General features: G+C 37.6%; 2 protein-coding genes and 1 pseudogene across 4 annotated transcripts; all 3 read right to left on the bottom strand.

The window, feature by feature from the left end:
• Nucleotides 1–2,737: 2,737 nt before the first annotated feature.
• Nucleotides 2,738–7,189, bottom strand: LOC103328793 (putative receptor-like protein kinase At2g42960). 3 transcript variants are annotated; one of them, XM_008231206.3, is made up of 9 exons: nucleotides 6,626–7,189; nucleotides 5,260–6,010; nucleotides 5,048–5,152; nucleotides 4,724–4,846; nucleotides 4,452–4,622; nucleotides 4,235–4,364; nucleotides 3,860–4,069; nucleotides 3,176–3,357; nucleotides 2,738–3,085 (listed from the first exon to the last, which is right to left on the bottom strand). In XM_008231206.3, exons 2-8 carry the CDS (start codon nucleotides 5,922–5,924, stop codon nucleotides 3,220–3,222), a joined length of 1,542 nt encoding a protein of 513 aa, XP_008229428.2. In that variant the 5' UTR covers nucleotides 5,925–6,010; nucleotides 6,626–7,189; the 3' UTR covers nucleotides 2,738–3,085; nucleotides 3,176–3,219. The 3 variants fall into 3 exon arrangements, with proteins under 3 accessions (XP_008229428.2, XP_008229427.2, XP_088906410.1); XM_089050284.1 differs by having other exon boundaries at nucleotides 2,790–3,022; XM_008231205.2 differs by having other exon boundaries at nucleotides 2,738–3,357.
• A 5,668-nt stretch (nucleotides 7,190–12,857) lies between these two features.
• On the bottom strand, nucleotides 12,858–14,422 carry LOC148918283 (uncharacterized; annotated as a pseudogene).
• A 7,885-nt stretch (nucleotides 14,423–22,307) lies between these two features.
• Nucleotides 22,308–23,408, bottom strand: LOC103328795 (chlorophyll a-b binding protein 40, chloroplastic). The gene has a single exon (XM_008231207.3). It carries the CDS (start codon nucleotides 23,248–23,250, stop codon nucleotides 22,447–22,449), a length of 804 nt encoding a protein of 267 aa, XP_008229429.1. The 5' UTR covers nucleotides 23,251–23,408; the 3' UTR covers nucleotides 22,308–22,446.
• Nucleotides 23,409–24,276: the final 868 nt, after the last annotated feature.

The raw sequence follows: 24,276 nt of genomic DNA, 5'->3' as shown, positions 1-24,276 counted from the left end.
TTTCTAGGATGTTTTGATTCCCGCAAAGCAGAAAACGCGGCCACAAAACATTACTGAACGGCACTTAAATTTTCTGGTCCTCACTTAGACTTAAAATGTAGGCAACTTATATATTAGAGTAATTATAATATAGTACGGGTAGTATTATTCACATGTTATAATATAAATGAATATTTATTAATACTATTTCCTAAATGGGCCCATTATAACACATGCACAATATATACTACTTAGCCGTAGGATTCTATAATTCCCCATATATTGGTGGTGGTGAAGCACTAAGCTTTTGTAACACCAAACGTATGTAACTAAGAAAATTAATAAATTATTATCCCATTTGTTTGGGCTGGATTAGCGCACCGGATTGGCTTCAAATGGCCCAATCTTGTTTTTGCCGGTTGCAATGGGGACATTTATCCAGCCCACCACCATTTATCAGTCTGTTGTTGATATAAGTGTCTTAAATAAAGTCACGCGCGGCTCACATATTTGTTACCCTACCTACCTGAGACTGAGAAGAGAAGCAAATATTCATTTTCTTTTGTCTGTGAGTTGGGTGCGCCCAAAACCCATTAATAATCTAGAGGATAACGGTCTTCTTCTTGTTGGTGGTCCTTTCCACACAGCTCCCAAATGTGTTGTTGCTCCACTTTTCCATCAGAGCCAAAATGCACTTGACTATATTTACATATCATATACTGTAGTCTATATTTCTTTTATACAAGCAAACACAACTCGAAATCATTCTAATTTACGAAGGAGGAGGCTTGAACTTGAGTGCATGGGAGGCGGACTAACCCACGCAAACTCTAATCTAATTGAATACATATTTATATTGGTTCTAGTGCACATTACAATATCTGATGCATGGCTTGCATGGGTCAAATGTGGGTCTGATTTCTTTTCAAGTCTTGACTAATTTACCACCATAGAAAAAAGGAAATAAAACGTGTACAAATTGAGGAGCTCAGTTGGAATTTAGGGTGCATAATTGAGAAGCTCAGCTCCCTTGGTCATGTACGTCTGTGCTGTCCAATACCGACCAAAACAAAAAATTATTGTTGCCATTCAAAGCTTCCAACCGCAAAAAATCAAAATTGGGCTCAGCAGAAAATATCCAAAAGATGACCGTTGGACCCAAAAGTCAAAAAAGCTAGACAACTCAGAATTCAAATATAGCAGGCAAGGCAACCCATTCCGTGTATGATCATGATATATCACAAGCCTCTCTTTGTCTGAGAGCTCTTGGAAACACAAAGAAAAACTGATTGTAGGAGGAAGACGGTCCACAGCAAAAGGACTTGTTGAATCTTGTCAGGCTGAAGCTGACACAATAATGCATTGCATTTTTCATACCACCCATCAATATATATTAATGACTCATTTGACTGAAATATTGCCATCCCAAAACTTTGAATGGCTTCTTTCATTCATCACGGCATAAAGATGAAACTGATACATCTATTGCTTCTTTCTGTTGTTAACTCATTTAAATTGAAGTAGCTTTTCTGATCTGTTGAGAACAGTACAATGCAAATAGGACCACATTGTAAGTTTATTAGGACCATTCTTGAGTGAGAGTGTGCAAGGAGAAGCTAGAGTGAGGGAAATTATTTTCAAAACGATATTGCTTGCCTCCTTCCTTCCCTGTAAGGAGATACTACTTCCTACGAATCATAGTTCGATACATATGAAAAAATAATTCATAAAAAAACACACAAAAAAACTTGTGCACATATGTCACACTACCATTGGCAGGAATGTAGAAGCACCTACTTACATGGTAAGGAGGGAAATATTTTCCTTTTCAAAATGCAAATATCAATTCCCATATTGGGTATCTGTATTTTGTAAGATTTCTGTTAAAAATGCAGGTCCAACAATTTATAAATCAATCCTACCACATGATATGCTAACTTCATTATAGTTCATCAAAACCTGAGCCTGGTTGCAAAACACACTTTAGGAGACAAGGCATTATAGGTGTGGGAGCTATTTTCATCATACTAGAATATTCATTTAAGATTCCTTCCTCTTCTCCGCTTCCCTTTCTCTCTGCAAAACAAATCAGAGTAAAAGGATCACACTCGGGGGTGTTGGCCAAAGGCCCTCCACTGACTAAGTTAGGTAGACTGTTTCAAGAAAAACCGGGTGGCCAGAGCCTTGTGTGAGAGAGAGAAACGGTGGCTAGGGTCTTGGAGAAATGATTTCTGCAGAGTTTCAATAGAAATTTAGACATACCTTAACCCTTGTGTGTGACCATCTTTTTATAGTGATCTCGGAGGCTAAGGTTTCAGAGGAATAATTCCGTAAATGAAAAGGAATTATTCCTCCCCGATTTGGAATTGATTTGATTAATTAGGGATTTGATTTATTAGGGTAAATCAAATCCCTAATTGTGGTAGGTATCAAATCAATACCTAATTTAATTAGGTAATTTCTCATTTAATTGGGAATTGAGGTAGGAATCAAATCAATTCTCAATTTAATTAGATAATTCTCAATTTAATTGGATAATTTCCAATTAAATTGAGTAACTCCCAATTAAGTTGAGTAATTTCCAATTAGGTCAAATAATCCCCAAATAGAAGGAATTATTTGACTTAGGGTTTGATTTAATTTGGTTCCCACAATAAGTTAAATTGAAGCTGTCACCTAGTGCATGTAAAGAGAATTTAAAAAAACAACAAAATGGGCTGCCATCATTCTACTGTAACAAATTAGCAAGACATATAACTGCATAAAGAGAAAAAGAGAACCATCATCATTCATCATCATTAATTCAATGCTTTGTTTTCTGACAGAAAATGAGATGACTTTAAAATAAAATTAATGAAAAAATAAATAAAGTAATTGGAGTTGTTGACCATCTGAAGAACGGTAATAAACTGATAATAGAAAGAGAAGAAATTACAACAAGTATGAAATAGACAGCCCCGCTGATTCCCAAGAAACGTATGTACAAAAGCGCCTAGCTCACCCTCTCTCTTTCTCTCTATCTTTCTCTCTCTCTGAAAATCCCCTGCTTAAGCAACTCTATTAATTCTTCAAGGATCAGGATCCAATGCTTCATGATCAAAATGGGCTATCTCCAATCGAAATCCTCTCTTAAATTTAGAATTTAAAAAAAAAAAAAAAAACTTTGGATGTATACTGATGGGCTACTGAAACTTACTCTGGCAGGTGAGGATGGAATCATTCATCAAGATCATGCGTTTGTCAGTCCTTTGCATGAGTTGTCTCAGATATTTGACTCTCCAGATCCCCTGGCTTGTTTCCTATGTCAGCTGAGATAGAGTTTTCCTTCACAGATTCAATATCCATGCTGGTCGTACGACTCTTTCTGTTCCTTCGATCCTGAAGTGCAGAAGTTCAAAATCAGATTCATAAGATCACACAAATTTTGATGAGCATGGTAACAAATAGCAGGACAATTTGGTCACTACATCTAGCAAAATGGGAAAGAAAACAGAGGGACATGAGGCAATAACGAAGTTCGCTAGGAAAGGAGTTTTGTCAGTTTACAAAGACTAAAACTGACAATTATTTCGAATAAGTAAAGCCATTCGTGGTACTAAACTAGTCAACTCACAAATCCAGAACAATTCAAAGGAAGAATACCAAAGCTATGCAACTCAAACAAAGTGAACATTAGTTCCAACTAATTGGGGTCTAAAGTTCACCACTCCACTATATAAGGTCATTTCTCTGCAACAACTTCTTAAGATCAAACACAAATTCTCCTAAAGGAAATTGCACCTACTCCACATTTAGATAAGTAGTCTTATTGTTTCATGAAAACGGATGGAATAAAATAAAGCAATAAAACTTATTTCCAGGGTAAGATGAAGATTAGAACCTCGCGAAATGGGTATTCATCAGCTTCAAGCATACGTACAACCTGGCTCATTTTGGGTCTGTTCTCTGCATCATGATCAACACACCTAAGTGCAACCAAAAGGGCACGTTTTAAGGCACGTGTACTGGGTTTAACTTCAAGGTTTGGATCCACAACATCCTCTGATCTTCTTGCACCTACCATCAATTTTAGCCACTCAACTAGATTGACCTGCCATGAGTATTAAGAAATGCTTCACAAAAATCTGTATATAATAATAAAGCTTTTGATAAACAGTAAAAACCCTGCATCATGAGGATGAGAATGAGAGAGAGAGAGGACTGCTGAAGGAAGACACTATCAAAAATAGTAAACAATGGTTTTGAAATTCTGAACCTCATTAGCAGGTCGGCCATAGTCCACAGGGTCCCTTCCCGTAACTGCTTCAAGCAGGAGGACACCAAAGCTGTAGATGTCGCTCTTCTCATTTAACAAGCCAGTATTAGCATATTCCGGTGCCACATAACTGCACGATGAACCGAAATTTATGGTCCAATCAGAAGCTAGTTTGTAGATAAATTATAATAGGTTAAAAATATAAGAATTTACATACCCAAAAGTCCCCATCACTCTAGTTGTGATGTGACTTTCACCTGAACCCAAGAGTTTGGCCAATCCAAAATCAGAAACCTTGGCATTGAACTCATCATCAATCAAAATGTTGCTTGATTTTATATCTCTGTGGACAACTTTTGGTTCTATAGCTTCATGTAGATAAGAAAGCCTGCAATTCATATGTAAGTCATTTGTCCATTGGTTGGGATCCAAAAATTAAATAAGAAAACTATCATATAAAACACATTTCAGTGAAAGATAAAAACTTACGCTTTAGCAGTACCAAGAATCACCTTCATGCGGGCCTCCCAAGTAAGGGTGCCATGTTGGCGCATTGCCCCATGCAGCCATTGTTCTAGGTTGCCATTGTTCACATATTCATACACCAGCATCCTGTGCAAATTGCAACAGAGCAACTTAGCAAGAATAACAAAAACTGAACCCAAAACACAAATGTGAAGCTATACACTAGGCAGAAAGAGGGGCACATTAGACAGAATCCCTCCCAATGTGAAAATATTATTTTAGTAGACACGCCCAAGTCATTAGGAAAAATATAAGTAATTTAATATTAAAATAAAAGGTTAATAATACCTGTGAACCCCTTCTACGCAGTAGCCCAAGAGCCGCACAAGATTTTTATGCCGAACATGACCTATGGCCTCCACTTCAACCCTAAATTCTTTCTCTGCCTGCCCCCTGTTTACCAGAACAAAAAAGCAACTATTAGAAAAGAAAAAGAAATTTATAGGTTTCCTGAAAGCACGGTGATAACAAAGATGGTGCATTTGAGTTTATATCCTTACAAATTATTTAAGAGCTTTTTCACTGCCACATCAGTTCCATTGATCAGCCTGCCCTTGTAAACAACCCCATATCCACCCTCTCCAAGCACATTTTCTGCAGAAAAACGATTTGTAGCAAACTGCAGATCCCTAAGAGTAAACCAGTGGCCCCACCCAAGATGAGAAACTTCTGGCAAGCCAATTAAAGGAGAGGCTGTTACAAGTCCTCCATATGACAATGACGACTGCTTTCGCACATTCCCAGAGCTTCCTTCTTCCCCTGACTGTGAACTACATGCCCTCTCATGATGATAAATTGAGCTGCACTGACTCATGTTATCAGGATCACTTGATTTGCTCATGCCTAAATGAACTAACATCTTCTCTGAATTCTTATCACTTGCTTTCTCAGGTACTGACAGAAATAAATTATCAGGGTGATCGTGGGTACTCTGAGCCCCAACCTTATCAACATTGATATCTTTAGAGACATTTGGTATTTGGGTGACTGGGAACTTGTCCAGTGATCTTCGAGATTTCCTCCGAAATGTAACCCATATAGATAAGAAACATAGAATTGAAACAATAAATGCGCCAACACATATACCAATTACAACCCATAGTTTTAAACCCAAAAATCCTATCTTCTTCGATAATTCCGCATTCAAAGAACTTCCGGATGACATTCTTATCCTCTGGATGCTATATATTGAACTTGGCTTGGTGTTCTAACTTTCAGTGCCAGAAAAAAAAAAAATCAAGACATTCCAACCTGGACATGAGAAACAAATCATGTAACTCAAAGCACGTGAAAAGGGTCACAGATATCTGAGATTTCTAATTTCTAAGATGTGATTTTGCTGAAAAAAATGCAGGTAATGATATTGGCAATACTAGTTAATTTGTCTTTAGCTAATCCATCGCATCCTATTCCTATGTAACACTCAAATTCCATAATTGATAAATAGATAATCCTGCTAAATTCAATCTGAAAATACTAGATTCTTAACTGTCTTCAAATATTAATCATATTAAAGAAGAACCAAAGGTGCCCAAAAGAAAGAGAATCTGATACAATAACTGAGAAGATTGATGCTTTATTATTTTTAAAAGTTTAAGAAGCTTGATTACACTGGCATTAATGGTTTCACAAGCAAACAGTGAGTGAATACCAGATAAAACGCCGGCAACACTATAAATTTCAGATTCCATGTATAAAGCAAGCACATGCCCATGAACCACCAACATATACAAATTAAATTCCAAGTCTTCATAAAAGAAAAAGGGAAAATCTCAAACAGCATCACTTATGATCCAAGCAAGAGACCAATAAAGAGAAATGTGAGTGAGTGTGTGTAAAAAGTGTTTCAAAGAAGAAAGCATTTACCTTTGTAGCGATCTAAGCTAGCCCCCTTGATCTTCTTCCTTGAGAACCCAGAGAAGAAAAGAAGGGGCTTCTTTTTTAACCAAGACAGACTCAATAAGCATAGATAGGCCAATGCAGACCTGAAATAACTCGAACCCACCAAAATCCAGATGTCGAAAAAGGAAAGGTTTCCAGAGGAGTAGTTTACAAGTAGAGGGGGATGTGTCCTCAAGTGGGCCAAAAAGAATTCAGAGAAGCATAAAAATAAAAATAAATAAATTAAGAAGAAAAGAAAAAATAAGGAGAGGCAAGCCAGACAAAAATCTAATCTTTCAAGAGAAGGGGAGAGAATGAAAATGTGGGGGAAGGGGAGAGAGAAAGGAAAGGAAGGCGTGAATTTATATATGTAAAATATGGGGTGGATTTCAGAGGAGCACAAAAGAAAAGGTGGGTAAAATGGTTGGTGGTTGTTTTTTCTGTGTGAAGAAGAGGGGCCTCCAAAGCAAGCTGGAAAGGATGCTTGCCTTGGTTTGCAATGGAGGAAACCAGAGAGAGAGAGAGAGAGAGAGACAGTAAAGAAAAAGCAAAACTGAGGTGAACAGAGATGGGGCATTTATAGCTGGTAAAGAAAACAAATTGATTAAGCCAACAAAGTAAAGTGGAAAACATGTAGAGAGAGAGAGAGAGAGTCAACCCAACACTAAAACAGGAGGGAACTGCAAATCTAGCTTGCCCTAAGGTTTAGTTACCAAACTGCCCTTATGTCCTAAAGCAAATCCTGTTTGAAATAAAATCTTAAAATATTTAACTTTCAGGGAAGACAGAGACTGTAATAGCCTGTCATTGCATGCTTAGCAACTGACAGACAAATTGGAGGTGTGATGGAGGTCCATAAAACTTAGCTCCAGAGACTAAAATATATTTTTGTTTTCATTAATTAAGCATTATCAACCTTGATTACTTTGTCAATAAACTATCTTCCTTACCCCTTTTTTTTTTTCTTTTTCTTTTGGTAGAAATCAACAACACACCATATGCTTGCTTTACCAGATGAAAAGCTTTGTTGTAGCTACACCTCCACATTTTTTGGAGTTCTTATCATTTCAGTTAATTACTTTTATAGTAAGAAAGGCATTTGTCCTTCTTTTTGGTAAATAATTTTCAACCATTTGTCTAGGTTAGGTGATTGGATAAAACTTCTATTTATATGGATAAGGTAATATTTTTGTTGCTAAAAATAATGTCTTAACTCTTGCTTTACAAACCATTTAGAATGTATATTTGGAAAACAATAACAGAATTAAAAAAGAAAAAAGAAAAAAGAATATGCCTATGCATTTGCATTGCACACACATTCTTGAATGATATAATTGAGGACAAAAGAAAAGAAAAATAATGAATTTAAATGTCAATAATCAAAGTCAGCATTGTCAGGCCTCTCAAATTCAAAGAAAATTAAACATACCATGGGTGGAAATTTGACATTTTACATAAAGTAATTTCATTCTTAGAATAGAAGGGTAAACGAGACTCTAAATGCATAGACGTTTATTTTTTCAGATGAAATAGTTCATGATTTTTTTTTTTAAAAAATAAATGAAAGAAGCATGTGAATTGTACCCCATGAAAAAACATATTGTCTAATACGGTGAGCATCATTTGTGCTTCTCATATCACTCCGTGAACACACGTAAATAAGACTACCTTGTACCTAATAGCCAAACTTTTACCTCATAAATCTATATAAATTTTCTTTAAGTTAATGTTTGTATGTATGTATCTTCACCGTTTTTGTGAAAATTAATATTAATTTGTTCTAGCGATACAAATTTGTTGATGATGTCACATGTGGTTTTAAGCCATCAAATTAAGATTTTGAAGAATCCTTGTGATAAATTTTGGTCACTCTATAATCCAAAAGATGGATTGCCAAATCTAAGTAAAATTATATCTGTATCTCGAGAATTCTTCTTGTTATAAATTTTGGTTCATCAATAATTTAAAACAGGGATGTCCAAATCTTAGTAAATTTATATATGAGAAGTATCCCAATAGTTCTCCTTGTGATAAATCTTTGTCACTCTATAATCCAAAAGATGGATTACAAAATCTGAGTAAATTTATCTCCATATCTCAAGAATTTGATGTAGAGCTATCAAGATAAGGATTTCAATAACTGATGTAATTCAAAAAGAGGAACCACTATAGATATAGATGCATTACCAAATCTGAGTAAATTTATTCTTATCCAACTTTATATATATTTTTTAAATTCATGGAAAGGTATTATATGAGTTTTGACAAAGCCAACAAAATTATTTAAAAAAACATGTTGCAACGGTACTGAAGGGTAAAATTGTCAATTAGAACATGATTATTTGACTAAACCTAACCCTGTAAACTTTTAACAGAGTAATTATAGTTTATGATAAACAAATGTGCCTTTCTTGATTACCATCATGGCTTGGGACTTGGGGTCTCATAAAGCCCCCAATTGGGAGAAGGAACAGAGTCTTTGATTTGAAGTCTAACTTTTGATTAAAAATAAATTAAAATATTTTGGGGATATTTTATTATGCTAACCCAAAGCTTTAAAGTAAGCCTATTGGATTGGGCCTTTCCAAAAGAAAAAAAAAAGATGAAGCAACCAATTAGATTCATCTCAAAGGGCCCACATCAGAGATCTGTGAGCCCAAATATTGATTTGAATGGCCAATCCCATTCTTCCATTCCATTAGCCTGATGGATATGATTTCCCACTGCACGTGCATGTCACGTGAGATGACATTGATATGGCATAAATGACCCCCTTCACTTTCTAGTCAGCTGGCTCGAATACTTTCTCTGTCACCTTACCTCTCCATTCCCTGTTCTTTTCAGCCATTGCTGTAAAATGGTATTTTATTTTAAATTAATTCATCTATTAAAAAGAATTTGTTAACCGAGTGTGTGGAGTTGAGGAGGAATATTTTTCATGCTTCGGGGCATGGGGAAGCAGTTTGCACCATAGAAGACAAATGTCTGCATATTCTATCTGGGACTTATAAATTTGGATAAGTTATATATAGTCACAGATTTGAACATTATATCTTAAACTGCTAAAACCTGGAAGTTGTCCATGCACTACTTCACAGATGAAATCCTGTTAGAGCTTGACACTTGAGGTGTTGAGGTATTGAATTCTCGCATGTTTGATCTATTATGTTTTCCTATTTAGATTGGTGCACTAGATATTAAATTATATCAGGTTTTGATAAGAGTTTAAATTAAGTTGTACCTTGAGGTCCAAAACCTAGTGAAATAAGGAAGGGTTTTGAGGCCTATTAAGGGGTCTTATTTATTTCCATTTATGCGTGAACCGATCTGGTGGGCTTGAAAGATTAGTCAAGTCGGCCCTCGATGATAAGTCGTGACGACTTGACCTAGCCCTATATAAGCTTAAGGCCCTGCTCTCATTATACATGTTCTCTAAACCTATTTTCGTCATAAAGAGAAAGCTGAAACATATTTTAAGAGAGAGCAAAAGTCTTGGGTCGTTCCTATTCTTACTAGGATTGCTGCTGCTATGGATTGGATGAGTTCAGAAGCTATGCACTCAAGGAAGATGGCTCCAGATATGTCTTCATGTCTTTATACGTATTACTATTTTGTGTGAAAGATCTTTTTTGTGCATAAAGAAATCTAACAGTTGGTATCAGAGCTTAAGGTTGTTCACACATATCTGTAATCATTGTTCAAGCATGCTTACTATAATTTCATATCTGTTTATGCCGTATGAAGTTTTTGGTTATGTTTATTTTTTGAAGATGGTTTAAACATGTTTTCTAAAATATCAAGAATATTAAAGAATCTGGAAAAACATGTTTTGATTTGGTTTTTCATATTTTCAAAACTTCAAATACGTTTTTGACCTAGCAAATCACCTTAAAACCCTAAAAAAGCCCATATGTCACAGCTTGCATCATACCTAAATTGCTTGATAAGTTTATTCAACAAATAGAATCTGTCATGTAATTTGTTTGTGATGGCACAAGATAACATGTGATTTTGTGTAAGCTATGAGTAATCTCTTGCCACAAAGATGTGATACTTAATTAAGGAGCTTGTATATATATTATTTGTTAGTTTTGTGAATAAAGTTAAACGGAAAAACTGTTTTCTCTTAACAAATTAAGAATCGGTTTCTTGGAAGGTATTTATATTTTCTTTTGCAAATCCTTACAGCTTTGAACACGCCCTCAATCAATTTCTAGCAAATTGAAAGATTAACTAGATCAAACTTCAAAATATGGACGTTTGATTTTAAAGTTATTGTCGGAATGAATGAGATCGTTTATGATCTCACTCATAACTATATTTAATTCAAGTTGGCTTTTTCGCTATGTGTTTTGTAGTACAACTCCTAGAGCTTAGGGAAAAGGAAAAGCATTTGGCTTTTAATAGGTGTCACTCGTGTCAAATTGTCACGAATGGCATTCTAGTAAAGAATATAGCTGGAGCAGAAAAGGGTTAAGGCACAACGAAATCGTCTACCATATGGAGGACCCATAAGGATATACACGGCTACAAAAGGACAGTCTTAGAAGTCTTAGGATCGCTATGAAGCTCGGTGTATGCGCTTATGGGAGAGGAAGAAACATCAATCAGCTACTTCTGTTTGGGCCAAAAATTGACACCCACCCAGCGAAAATTAGGCCCAGAATAAAGCTGCAAAAAATCAAAGAAAGATGGAAGCCCAAAAAACCAGAAGAGACCAGCTCAAGGCTCATCAGAGCAAACAAGGCAATAGGAAGAGGGAGTCCAGAAAAAGGAACAATCCCACGTGACATCTCTGGGATAAAGAAAAGTCAGCAATGGCGACTGTCATAGAAGAAGTGATTGAAGGGTTCATGACATCAAGTTGATTCTGAAAAAACTGAAGATCAAATCCCTCTTATATATGTATATTCAGAGATTTTTCTTCTGTCTTTACAGAGAAGGTAATTCTCCCAAGGAGATAAGCAAGTTACAATCTCAGAGAGGGATAAGCAGGAAAGCAGGGAGCTGTCCAGAAAAGGAATCAAACTAACCATCACGGGTAAAATATCACAAGGGGCAGTTGAAATTGGGAAAGAGATTAGGTTCCTTTTCAAGAAAATCAGGGAAGTGATTGCCTATTTGAGAGCCTATCTTTGCCGCCCAATAAATAAACACAATCACCCTACTCCAGAGAAGAAACAGTTTACTATAAATACAAGAAGGAGTGAACAGGGTAAAGGACAACCAAAAAATCAATCAAAAACAAAAACTCAAAATGATCACTTGATCTCAAAAAACCTTCAAAACACTGAAGCAACCAAAGCTCATTGAGCCACGACACAAACAACTCAAAATCAACCAGAAGCTCACTTGAATTCCAAGTGAAAACCAGCTTTAGATTAGAATTCCCAAGGTTCAGACTTAGAAAATAAGTCATTCAAAACGAGATTTCTCTCGTTACAAATTTGGTTTAGCAAAAAACCAAGACAGGTAGAGCTTGAGCTTTTCCCAAACAGAAAACCTCAACAAATTTTACAGTGCAGATCTCTAGCCCACTGAAGTCCTCGAGAACAGCCATACGCCTTTGAAGAAGCGCAGTTCTACCCACTCAGAAGCTTCACAAAAGCTTAAGGTACATTGAAGCTCTGCCAGAATCAACCTTTGGTATCGATTTATAGTTGAAGCTTAGCAGTCAAGGTTGTCAACGTTCGATCCAGCCCAAGCGTCTCGATCCAGCCGGACATTTCCAGTCCAACCTGAACAGAACCTTCCATCTCGACAGAAATGGAGTTCCAACTGTATCTTCATCTCTCTAGCATGAGTATTTATTGTTATAGTTTTGTAAAAGGCGGTTCTGCCTAAAAATTTAAATTCCATCAACCATTACGGCGAACAACCTCTTTATACTGAGATAAATTGTTAAAGTCCTCACCAGTCTGAGGCAAGAAAAGAACTTACTTGGGAGATATTCCTCACCCAAATTCACAATCGTTTGTTTGCAGAAATCAGTAACTTGGGGCGCAAGTTATCCATTCCAAACTAAGTCTGCTAGAATTTTTATTACTAGCAGTGGCACGCTCGCACACCAAAGAAAGCTGACTTGTTGACCAGTCTATGGTTCTCAAGGCAGTGGGGAACTTTGCCCTTCCATCATAGGAGTAAACGCAAAACAGGCAAACAACTTCGATACAAGAATCTCCTAGTGCAATATGTGAAACCTACGCCCCAACCTGAATCACATGTTGAGGTTTTTGATGCCACCACTAATAGGGAGATAGTGGCACTTGACCCATTCCCTGCTAAGGAGAACAACATAACTTACATAGGCAGACGTAAGGATCGTCTTCTGTGCTCGCTCTGTAAAGGAGGAGGTCTGCATCCTCGCCAAGGCCTTGGGTTCACTCTTGATGCCTTCTAGGAAGATGTTGACCAAGGGCACCTCATGCCGGTGCATGGCCAGACTCACCTCATTCTCCTACCAACACAACCTGTAGAAGTCAACCCTCTCCATCCCCTCAGCAAAAACCTATTTCATACCAAAGGGAAGCTTCGGCGGTGCTAGTAGATTAAAGGGTGGAAGCCTCGGTCCCGTCCTCATCACACTCTGGTGGGCTTCCTCTTCCCCACCAAAGCTTCGGCAACAAGCCCATCATCATTATCTCGAGGGTGTTTCCCAGTTGCCTGCTTGCCACCCTTATTCTCAACCTTTTTCGCCCGAGATGCCTTCAGCCGCCACTTCTTTTCAGCTTCATCAATGGTCATGACCACCTTCGTCGATTCCTTTACAACACATGCCACTGCACATCAAAAACTAAGTCAGTCACAACCACAAAAAAGGAAAAATAAGACAAACAACAATAGTAACTCAAATACTTACTCCCCTGCAAGAGTCCAGACTCTAGCAAATTCTTCGGTGTGACTAAGTGTTGATACTCTGGCTCAGTCTCCGATAGCAATGATCTCACACCCTCAACTTTGTCCTCATTCTCCTTTGAAATAGGCCCCCACTTCACCGAACATGCAACATAAATATTCTCACTTAAATCTCCACACTTGCGTCAGCAAAAACAAACAAGGAAACAAGCATGCTAGAAGTTAAACACACAAAACAACAACCAGTCTTAAAGGTTGGGACCAAGGACCTATAGACTAGAAATGGCTAGGAATGTGTTTGGCGACAGTCTTCCCTGGCGGACACTCCCAGTCACCATAGGCCAGACACCACTTGTTCCTCCAAGACTTTTGAGAAGACGACAAGTGACTAATAAAGTAACCTCTCTCCTTTGCCTTTCAGCAATTGGCTTGCACCCATCTAAAGTTTCCCTGTTGCCTAGAGATCGAGTACAGTTACATGAACTGCTCAAAAGTCGGCTCTCCCAATCTTTCCAATCACCAAATAATATATTCCCCAAGCAAAAGAATCCAGAAGTTAGGATTATATTACCCTGGTGCATATCCCAACTTGGCCAACATCATCTGCTCCTATGGATGAAACAGTAGTCCGAAGCCATGATTATAAATATCTGTAAAAATAAGCACACATCCATCTGGAGGATATTTAACAATATCAACCGCAGTAGGTAACCTTAAGCCCACCGAGGGTGGGACACTAAACTCTGTCCGACTCTCCACTAGTTTTACCTCTGTAAGTGTATTCCTCCTTAGAAAGGGGACACCAACCCGTACTTCCAATCCCTCTGAAGCTGAAGCCACGACTACCTCCATAGACCCCGATGGTCTTGCCTGATTGCTAGAGCCCACCTCTGGTGTCTGAGGCATGGCCAGAATCCGATCAGCCATAGTCTTTAACACTGTAATTCCTCTGCATCTCCCTATACGCAGCTGACCCAAAATCCACTAATGGCTCCCCTCTCTTACCCTTGAACCCTACCATCCTACTCTCTATCACACCTTCTACCATAAACTCCGACTGAGAACTCTCACCTTCAGAACATACATACAGGCTCGGCTCCTTACTTTTGGTATCTTCCCTACCAAAGGCAGGGGGGTCATGACTTTCTCTACTAGAACTTTCAGACATCTACAATTTGAAGAAACAAGAAGGAAAAAAGGGCTAACGAAATACTCCCAACACATCAACCCTGCCGAAGCTTCAAGAGCCCAGCCTTAGGCCACGCCACTTCAGCCCTGCCAAAGGTAATTATGCCCTAAAAAATCATTACCATTGGACCTTGCCGAATGACAAGGCCCATGCTCAGGCTATGGCTCACATCAAAGCAAATTTATCTTGCCTAATCCCTAGCAGCCTAGCTTCACAAAGCCCAGACCCGGCCTTCTTGCCGAACTCCCAGGTACCCAATTAACACAGGTTCCGGAAGCTCACACATTCTTCTTTTTCCTAGCCAGAACCCCAATCGAATGGCAAGACCTATACGACTCTCGCTCAGCCTAGTACCTAGGCCATACCTTCAAAGGTTGATGCAACTTCTAGCTTGCTAACTTAGGGGACTTGGGAATGCCCTGCGACTCCAACTGAATCAGGAATGCTCGGTCATGATTATACAAAATCTCACAAGTAACCAACCCATAAGTTACTTCTTGACCATGAACTTGGTGGACTACTGTTTACACCATAATCAACTGAGCATATCCAGCGTCAAAAAGACTAGCACCAAGGCAAACACGCATTTTCCCCTGCTGAAGTACCCTAAAGGGACACATAGACAAATTCCTAGGAAGTGACTGACACCATCACCTTCCGACATGCTGATGGAAGACATTCTTCCAAAGCGGCAGCCACCTGCCGAAGCTCACAACCGTCGAAGCTCACCACAACAACTTACACAAAGTCCCACATCGAACTTTGTTCAAAACTCCCATTTTCACTTCCCTATAAATAGGGAACAATGCCAAAGTAAAAAGGGTAACTATTTTCTCACATTTACTGTTACTCTACCAAAATCACCACATATAACTGACTTAAGTATCGAAGAGCCTTCAGCAGGCAACACACCGGTGTCCAAAGCTTGACAACCGCTTCTTCCTTTTTACCTTCTGCAGGTTCTTCCAACTCCGAAGGTCCTCACCTTCTTCCCTGCTGAAGATCATACCCTTCTCTAAGTTGTCCCTCCCAAAAAGAGTATCAACACAACACTTTCATGGCAGCGGTGGCACGTTGTCATAATGAGATTTAGATAGCTACTTGTTGTTTTCATTAAATATTATTGGAATGGTTGATTTTAAGTTGGATTCAGGAATTTTTTTTATTTTTTATTTTAGAGTTGGATGATGTAGTTTTAGTACTCTAAATAAAGAGAAATTTAATTTCTATTTCAAGATTTTTAAGACTTGGTTTGATTTTGATTCAATAAGGATGTTTTTGAATCTCAGAATTCAAAGACAATAAAGATGGATTATATTGTCTCAATTACAATAAAGATGGTGAAGTTTTAATAGCTAAATCGAGTGAGAAAAAGATTAGAAGTGAAGGGACATCCACTAGGTTATGACATAGACGTTTAGGGCACATTTCAAAAGAAAGAATGAAAATTCTTGTTAAGAAACAAATCTTGCCATCATTGACTTTCGGTGATGATGAAATTTGTATTGAATGTGTCAAATGAAAACTCACTAAGACTAAGAAGAAAGGTGCAACTCGCAGTAGTGATCTTTTAGAGATCATCCACATAGATATCTGTGGACCATTCTCTCATCAAACAATTGATGGAAATCGCTATTTCATCACCTTTATAGACGGTCATTCTCGTTTTGGTTATCTATATCTCATAGCAGAAAAGTCTTAAGCTTTTGAAATGTTCAAATTGAAGTAGAAAGACAACTTGAAAAAAAGATCAATATTGTGAGGTAAGACATAAGGGTGAATATTATGGATGTTTGATGAAGGAGGAAGACGTGCAGATCTTTTTACTAAGTATCTACAAGAAAATGGAATAGTTACTCAGCACATAACGCTAGGAATTCCGCAAAAAAATGGTGTGGTTGAGAGAAGAAATCGAACTTTGAAGGATATGGTTCGTAGCATGATTTCAAAAATGATTTGCCTAAGAGTCTATGGGGTTGCAAGGCTGAAGCTAGAATCTATAACTCTCAATAGAAGAAGCTCGATCCTAAAAAAAAAAAAAATTTGATTAGCTGTCATTTTATAGGTTATTCTATAAGGTCAAAGGGTTTTAGATTTTACTGTCCAAATTTTGGTACCCGACTTATTAAGACTGGTTGTGCAAAGTTTATAGAGTATGAGGAGAATGCTACTAGGAATGAAGATTTTGTTTTAAAGAAGAAGGTGATGTAGCTGTGATTGAGAATGCTGAGCAAAAGGTTACAACCTTGGTTCTTTTAGGTGAAATTGTATTGGAAAGTCCTCAGTTTGAAGAACCAGTCGAACCACAAGAACAAACTGTCGAGAATCCTGAGCTAGATAATCCACAAGAACCAGTACAACTGAGGAGATTTGACAAACCAAGAAGATCTACAACAAATTTAGATTATGTGTACTTACAAGAAGCAGATTTTGACATTGGAGATGAAGCTGATCCAACAAGTTTTAAAAAAGCTATGGAGAGTCAAAATGCAGACAAATGGAAGGAAGCGATGTTGAATGAACTCGAAAGCATGAAGAATAATCAAATATGAGAATTAGTTGAACCTCACAAAAGCCAGAAATTGGTACGCTCAAAATGAGTATTTAAAACAAAGAAGGATAATGATGGAATAATCAAAAGATTTAAGGTTAGATTGGTAGCAAAAGGATTCCCAAAGGGAGGGAATTGACTACATTGAGACATTTCTCCAGTTTCCACCAAAGATTCTTTTTGCATCATTATGGCCTTGGTGGCGCATTGTGACCTACTTTTGCATCAAATGGATGTCAAAACTACCTTCCTGAATGGTGAACTCGAAAAAGAAAATTATATGAGACAACCTGAAGGGTTTGCAAAGGAGGGAAAATAGCATATGGTTTGCAAACTTGGCAAGGCAATTTATGGATTGAAGCAAGTAAGCAGGAGGTGGTATTTCAAATTTCACTAAACTGTTTCCTCTTGTAGTTTTGAAGAGAACATAGCTAACCAGTACATTTATCCGAAGAAGTGTGGGAGTCGATTTATTTTTCTGGTGTTGTATGTCGACAACATATTTTTGGCTACAAATGACCACAATTTACTAAAGGACACCAAGGAGCTACTTTCAAATAATTTTGAGATGAAGGATTTGAGAGAAGCTGTTTTTATGTTGGGCATTGAAATTCAGAGAGACCGAGCTCGAGGCCTTCTAGGCCTATCACACAAAACATACATTGAGAGGATACTCAAGTGTTTTGACATGAGTATGTGTTCTGGACAGAAAGTTCTGTTAGCTAAATGAGATTTAAAGAATGAGCATTGCCCCAAGAATAAAGAAGAAGAAGATGAGATGAGGAACAAGCCATACACTTCTCTAGTTTGAAGTATTATGTATGCACAAGTGTGTACAAGGCCAGACCTAGCTTTGTGCATTAGCAAGATGGGGAGATTTCAGTCAAATCTAGGAATGAAACATTAGATAGCTGGAAAGAAGATTATGAGGTACCTACAGAGAACAAAGGCTTATATGTTGATTTATAGACACGTAGAAAATTTAGAGCTTGTTGGTTATGCTGATTTGAATCTTGGAAAAGCAGAGGATGATTACATCTCTACTTCAGGTTTTCTTTTCAAGATGGCAGGAGCAACTGTTGCTTGGAAGAGTGCTACACAACTGGTGTTTCGAGTTCAACCATGTTTGCAGAATACATAACTTGCTATGAAGCCACTTCTCATGTAGTATGGCTAAGGAATTTTATTAAAGACGTTAAGGTAGTGGACTCGATCTTTAGACCAATACAGATATATAATGATAACACTGCGGCTGTTTTTCACTGCATGAACAACAAGATGTCGTCTGGACTTCAGCATATTGACAGAAAATATTTAATAGTGAGGGAGTAGGTGGCGAACAAACTAGTCAGGTTTGATTATATCAGAACTCAAGATATGATTGCAGATTCGTTCACAAAGTTTTATCTTCATAAGCTTTTATGTGACATGTTGAGAGAATGGGATTATTTCCTAGTTTTGATACTGCAATCTAGTGGGAGTCTTGTTCTCATTATGATATTTTACTAGTTTGTTTATTTTGTTGTTTTCTGGATTGAGGGATTTGCATTTATGGATGTTAATTTGGTTGACAGCTTTATTTGTTATTGAGTGGTATAGTTTGCAAGTGGTGGTGTCATCGAGATAACGCAGAGAGAGAGAGAAAGAGAGAGAAATTTTTTAATTTTTTTGGTTTTTAATATTTTATTCATATTTTAATCAATTTAAAATTAAAAAATGTGAAAAATATGGAACCCACAGTGCCACTAGGCAACTAATAGAAAAATCTGACAGAAACCTTAACGGCAGAATCAAATTGTAACAAATTTAAAAGACTAGGTTATGTGATTGTTAAAATTAAAAAGATAGGGCCTAACATGTCTTAAGGGTGTAACCACAAAGTACTAAACTGTAATTAACAAAAAAAAAAAAAGACATAAATGACATGCGAAAAATCAATAATGACCTAAAGGTATTGTAATCTGGCATGGTAAAAACGGCATTGCCTATTTATCTTTATTCACGAATTGACCCCAACGTGTTTTGTCTTTTAGCATTCAAAACTATTTCTAAATTTCCAATTGGTCCTTTTGTAGTTGAGGACATACGTGGTTTACCTTATACTTCTAATTTTTTTAACTCTACTAAAGGCGTTACGCTCCAAGTTAGTAATAATGACTAGGATCAAAGACACCCTTAATTGAGAGCGTAAAAACAATTGTGTTGAAGATAATTGTTTATATCATATTTGATTGCCCAGTCATTCTGCGACATGTGGAACATGGGACCCATAAAAGGAGCCCATTGAGCCCAGTAAAAATACTGAGGTCTATAAACAACTATCAATAGTAGGTGAGCCATCGGCAGCCTACTTGCCGATCTGACTAAAGAAGGCGCCTTGCAAGCTATCTCTTGCACGGACACGTGGTAGCCCCTCAAGCATCAAAATACAATTTGAACTCGAAGTGCACACCTCCCAAGAATATATAAATAGGGGTACAAGTCCCCAAAAGCGAGGTAATAGTTATATTCGGCTACTTAGCCCTTACTGTGTCAAAATTACTATTCATTCCATCTGTAAGCTAACTTAATTATTGGAGAGCTAGCCTTCGATCAGCACCACACCGGTGTCCAAAGTCTTGCCGTTGCTCTTTTCTTGCAGATAATCCTTGTCTGCCCAAGAGTTCTAAAGGTCGAAGATAACATCACATCCCTAAGTTGGATCTACAAATAGTTTTCTATTTTTGGGCATCAACAATAATAATTCTAAGTGAGAAGATAAGATTATTTGACTTTCTAACATTTGTCTTGGGTCTTTGTTGTGCCAGCTCATTAGATACCCCTGCATCAGTTGCCTAATTTGAAGCTTTAAGCCAAGGTTGTAGGCACCACTATGATTGTCAGTTGATGGGCATAAGACAACTGGAATTCACCATATATGTAGCTTCTCCTATTTATGTTATAAATATTGTTGGTAATGGGTTTTAGCCTCTTCATAAAAAGGAAGGATTGCCCACAACAAGCTTGTTGTCAGTGGTCCTATATAATCATGAATTTCTCAATGAATAAATATTGAAGTTACGTGATGAAAACATAGACTCATAGATGCATGCAATTGATGATAGAGTAAATTTATCTTTTTTATTACGTGTTGAAGTCACGTGATAAGATAAATAGATTCATGAACATATACAACTGATAATAAGGCATATTTGGACGTCTTGGTGTCACTAGTTTTATATATTTATGAATTTGTCTCTCTCGTTAAACGTTGAAGTCACATAATAAGAGATATAGACTTTTAAATATATACAACTGGTGATATGACATATTTATCTCTTTTATTACGTGTCGAAATCACATAATAGACTCACAAATATATACAACTGGTCTCTATAACAAATTTTCTCCACCTTTAAGACTATAACCAATGCTTGGCTGGTTTTATTTATTGGATGAAGAAAATACTCCTCTCACTTCTGATTCTCTAGCTCTCCTTCTAGGCCTCAAACTCCTAAGTTATAGGCCCAGCTCATCTCAATTCTAAATCCTAATGTATATATTCTTTCACATGCTATTTTCTTTATATGAACCTCCAAATTTGACTAACATTCCCACTTCTAGGATAAACCCAAAGGAAACATGAAGATCTTGTAGCCATGAAAGTGTCTCAGTTTTTTATTAAATCAATTTGCTGCTTTCTTCCATATCTGTCCCTCCCTGTTACATTCCAATAAGATGCTCATTTCTTGGATGCTTGCACGAGGCCTTCTGAAAATATTCCAAGTGTTTTTTTTTTATTATCTGTCTCCCACATCCCTCCCATTATCCATGCCTTGGTCTTCTTTATTTTATCATGGAACATAATCATATATCTATTTTACACTTTAGTATAATGAAAGGCCACGTAACATGATAGTAAAAGTTGTCCCACCTTTATGCAACTTTGGGTTTTGAAGTGGAAGGTTCTTGGGGTGAGGAAAATGAAAAGTGTGACGTTGGTATGTTTATATGTTATGACTCTTTATTTGATAGAATTGATTTTCATTTATTTATTCAACATCTTTAATACATGATATTTGAACTTAAGACGTTCTCTAAAAAAGTAAAGATTTACGTATGTATATACGAGAAGGTGTACTTGCGCTAACATTAAGTATTATTTTACTGGAATGATTAACAGGGCCATCACTTAGTTTACTGAGAAAGTATAGGATTAACTGTATGTATCATATGTTTGCATGTGCATTTCTGATAATTTATAGCTTTGTTTGCATCTTGAATGCTACCTAGTATAAGGGAAGGTTATATCTTTTACTCACCATTTTCTACTAAATCATTCATCCTGTGATAGCTTGCACTTGAAACAAAAATGTTTGCTTTGCCATTATGAATCCAATCATTCAAGCTCAGATTGAGGCATTTGAGCTCTTTCTCTCCTACTTCTTCGGTCCCCTTTTCAACTAAATTGAGTAAATTTTAAGCCACTTCATTTAAAAATAATAATATGAATCTAGCAGCTTTGCACATGGATTGATGTGGAGCAATTTTAGTTTCTCTCACATTTTATGCACAATGTAGCATTTGCCTATACGGATTCGGAAAATCGAAATCAAGTTACATCTTAGAATGAATGTGATGGTTGTATTGTATGAGATATGACACTCTTAATTAAATGGAAGTTCTATAATCTTCATTATTAGAAACTACAGAAATAAAACAATGCAGATAATTGGACATCTGAAGTTCTGCAGACTGCTGCAGAATTTGGTCTGTTGGTTCATCTGCTGCCTTCTCCCTGTTACTTTCTCTTATATAGATGCTCATGAGTCATATGCATGTCAGTTGGGTTGATTTTTGAAGCGTCCTCTCTCTTCTCCAATGCGATTAGCATGCACGTTTGCTTTGCCTCTAAATTCCAGTCCTTGCTTTTGTTTTTTCCACGACAAGATGAGTTTTATCAGCATTTTCTGGATGAAAACAAATGCCAATGAGGTTCTTCCCATTTCTTGCAGTGCATCGTAATTCTGATTCACTTCAGTAATGTAAGCAAATTGAGCTTTATAAGTAAGGTGAATCTATTCATATGCAAATTTTTACTCCAAGAAATTGTTGATGTATTCTTTTGCACTGCTGACACCCAAGTAAGTTTCATAAAAATAACTACATTAACAGAAATCCTGTTCCACAACAATTATTACAAATCTGCTTCTCTCTCTCAAGTTCTCAGCCTCACTTTCCAGGAACAAAGTTTGTGGCATATGACCAAGCATTGTTGTTAACAGGGTCAGCCAAGTGGTCAGCCAAGTTCTCAATTGGTCCCTTTCCTGTAACAATGGCCTGCACAAAGAAACCAAACATGGAAAACATGGCCAGTCTTCCATTCTTCAGCTCCTTCACCTTCAGCTCAGCGAAAGCCTCTGGATCCTCTGCAAGGCCTAATGGGTCAAAGCTCCCACCTGGATATAATGGGTCAGTGATCTCTCCGAGAGGCCCACCTGCAACTCTATAACCTTCCACTGCACCCATCAAGATAACTTGTGTGGCCCAAATTGCCAAAATGCTTTGGGCATGGACTAAGCTTGGGTTTCCCAAGTAGTCTAGCCCACCCTCACTGAATATCTGGGCTCCAGCCTTGAACCATACAGCCTCACCGAACTTGACCCCGTTACGGGACAAGAGTTCAGGGAAAACGCAGCCCAGGGCACCGAGCATGGCCCATCTTGAATGGATAACTTCAAGCTCACGGTTCTTGGCAAAGGTCTCAGGGTCAGCTGAGAGCCCAGCAGTGTCCCAACCGTAATCGCCGGGGAATTCTCCAGTGAGATAAGAAGGGGCCTCGCCAGAGAACGGGCCCAAGTATTTGACACGGTCAGGGCCGTACCACGGGCTGCCGGATGAAACATTTTTGGACTTGGATGCGGTTTTGCGCATGGTAACTCGGCCCTCACCAACAATGTTAGAAACAGAGGAACCAAGCTTGACAGCTTGGCCAGCAAGAGAAGGGGAGGAGAGAGCCATTGTTGAAGAAGCCATTTGAGAAAAATAGAAGTGTATTGACTACTGAGTATTTCAGTCTCTCTTAGACAATGTGGGAAGGCCGGGTGCCTGTTGTTGTTGTTTTGGTAGAGACGTTGGTGGGTGTATGTATAGGTTTGAGAGGGCATGGGGTCCTTATCTTTGTGATATCTTCATCTCTTTTCTGATTGGTGAAAATGATGTTCAAGGATTTTCAAGACGGATCTCTTCGTTCGAGCTTTGATGCTTTTCCAGTTGGCTTGATATGCTCCACTACTTTACTTCCAAACAACAGAAAGAAAAAGGAAAATTTAAAAATCTGTTTTGGATATTATTACATGCTTCGAATGAGCTCTAAGCCAATTGAATTTAATCAGTACTGTTTGTGGTGGTGAGAAACGTCTTCATTTCTAGGTGGCTTGATGTGTTCCACTAGTTTGGTCTCAAGACATGCAAGGAAGAAGAAAATATATCCGTTGATCTCCGTAGCCAATAGAAAATGGCCACATACTCTTTCGATGAGAGAGAATCTAAGGATGATAATTTATAACACAACAGACAATTGGTTGTGTTGTTATCCACAATAGTTCTTCACATGAATCCAGAAATGACAAGACACTCTCCCTCTAATTCCTATACTTTTCAATTGTTTATTGTTACTTACTACTCTGTATGTCATGGCCCACCCTTCCGTTTTCACTTTCAGATGGACAAATTCTCACCGTCCCTCACACACACACACATATATATATATATATTTGGTAATAAATTATTAGAGAGGGGAGTTTACACAAATATTTATTAGGTATTTGGAGATTTCGAATTTTTGCTCATATAAGTAGAGATGGAAGATCTACCAAGTGAGCTATACCCTACTGACATTCACATATATTTAATCCAACCTAAAATGTCCACTAACATAACTATTTTTTTAATGCGAGAAAGGAAACTAATAAAGACGCGACCCTTTAGGGCATGCAAGCCCAAATAGGTCCAAATAAAAAGAAGAACCAATAGAAAGAGGGAGACCACTCTCCCACAACT

The sequence above is a fragment of the Prunus mume genome, linkage group LG4 (assembly GCF_029339155.1).
Source record: "Prunus mume cultivar Tortuosa linkage group LG4, ASM2933915v1, whole genome shotgun sequence".
Classification (NCBI taxonomy): Eukaryota; Viridiplantae; Streptophyta; class Magnoliopsida; order Rosales; family Rosaceae; genus Prunus; species Prunus mume.
Note: the sequence above shows the minus strand (reverse complement) of the source record. Positions and strands in the feature narration are given on the sequence as shown.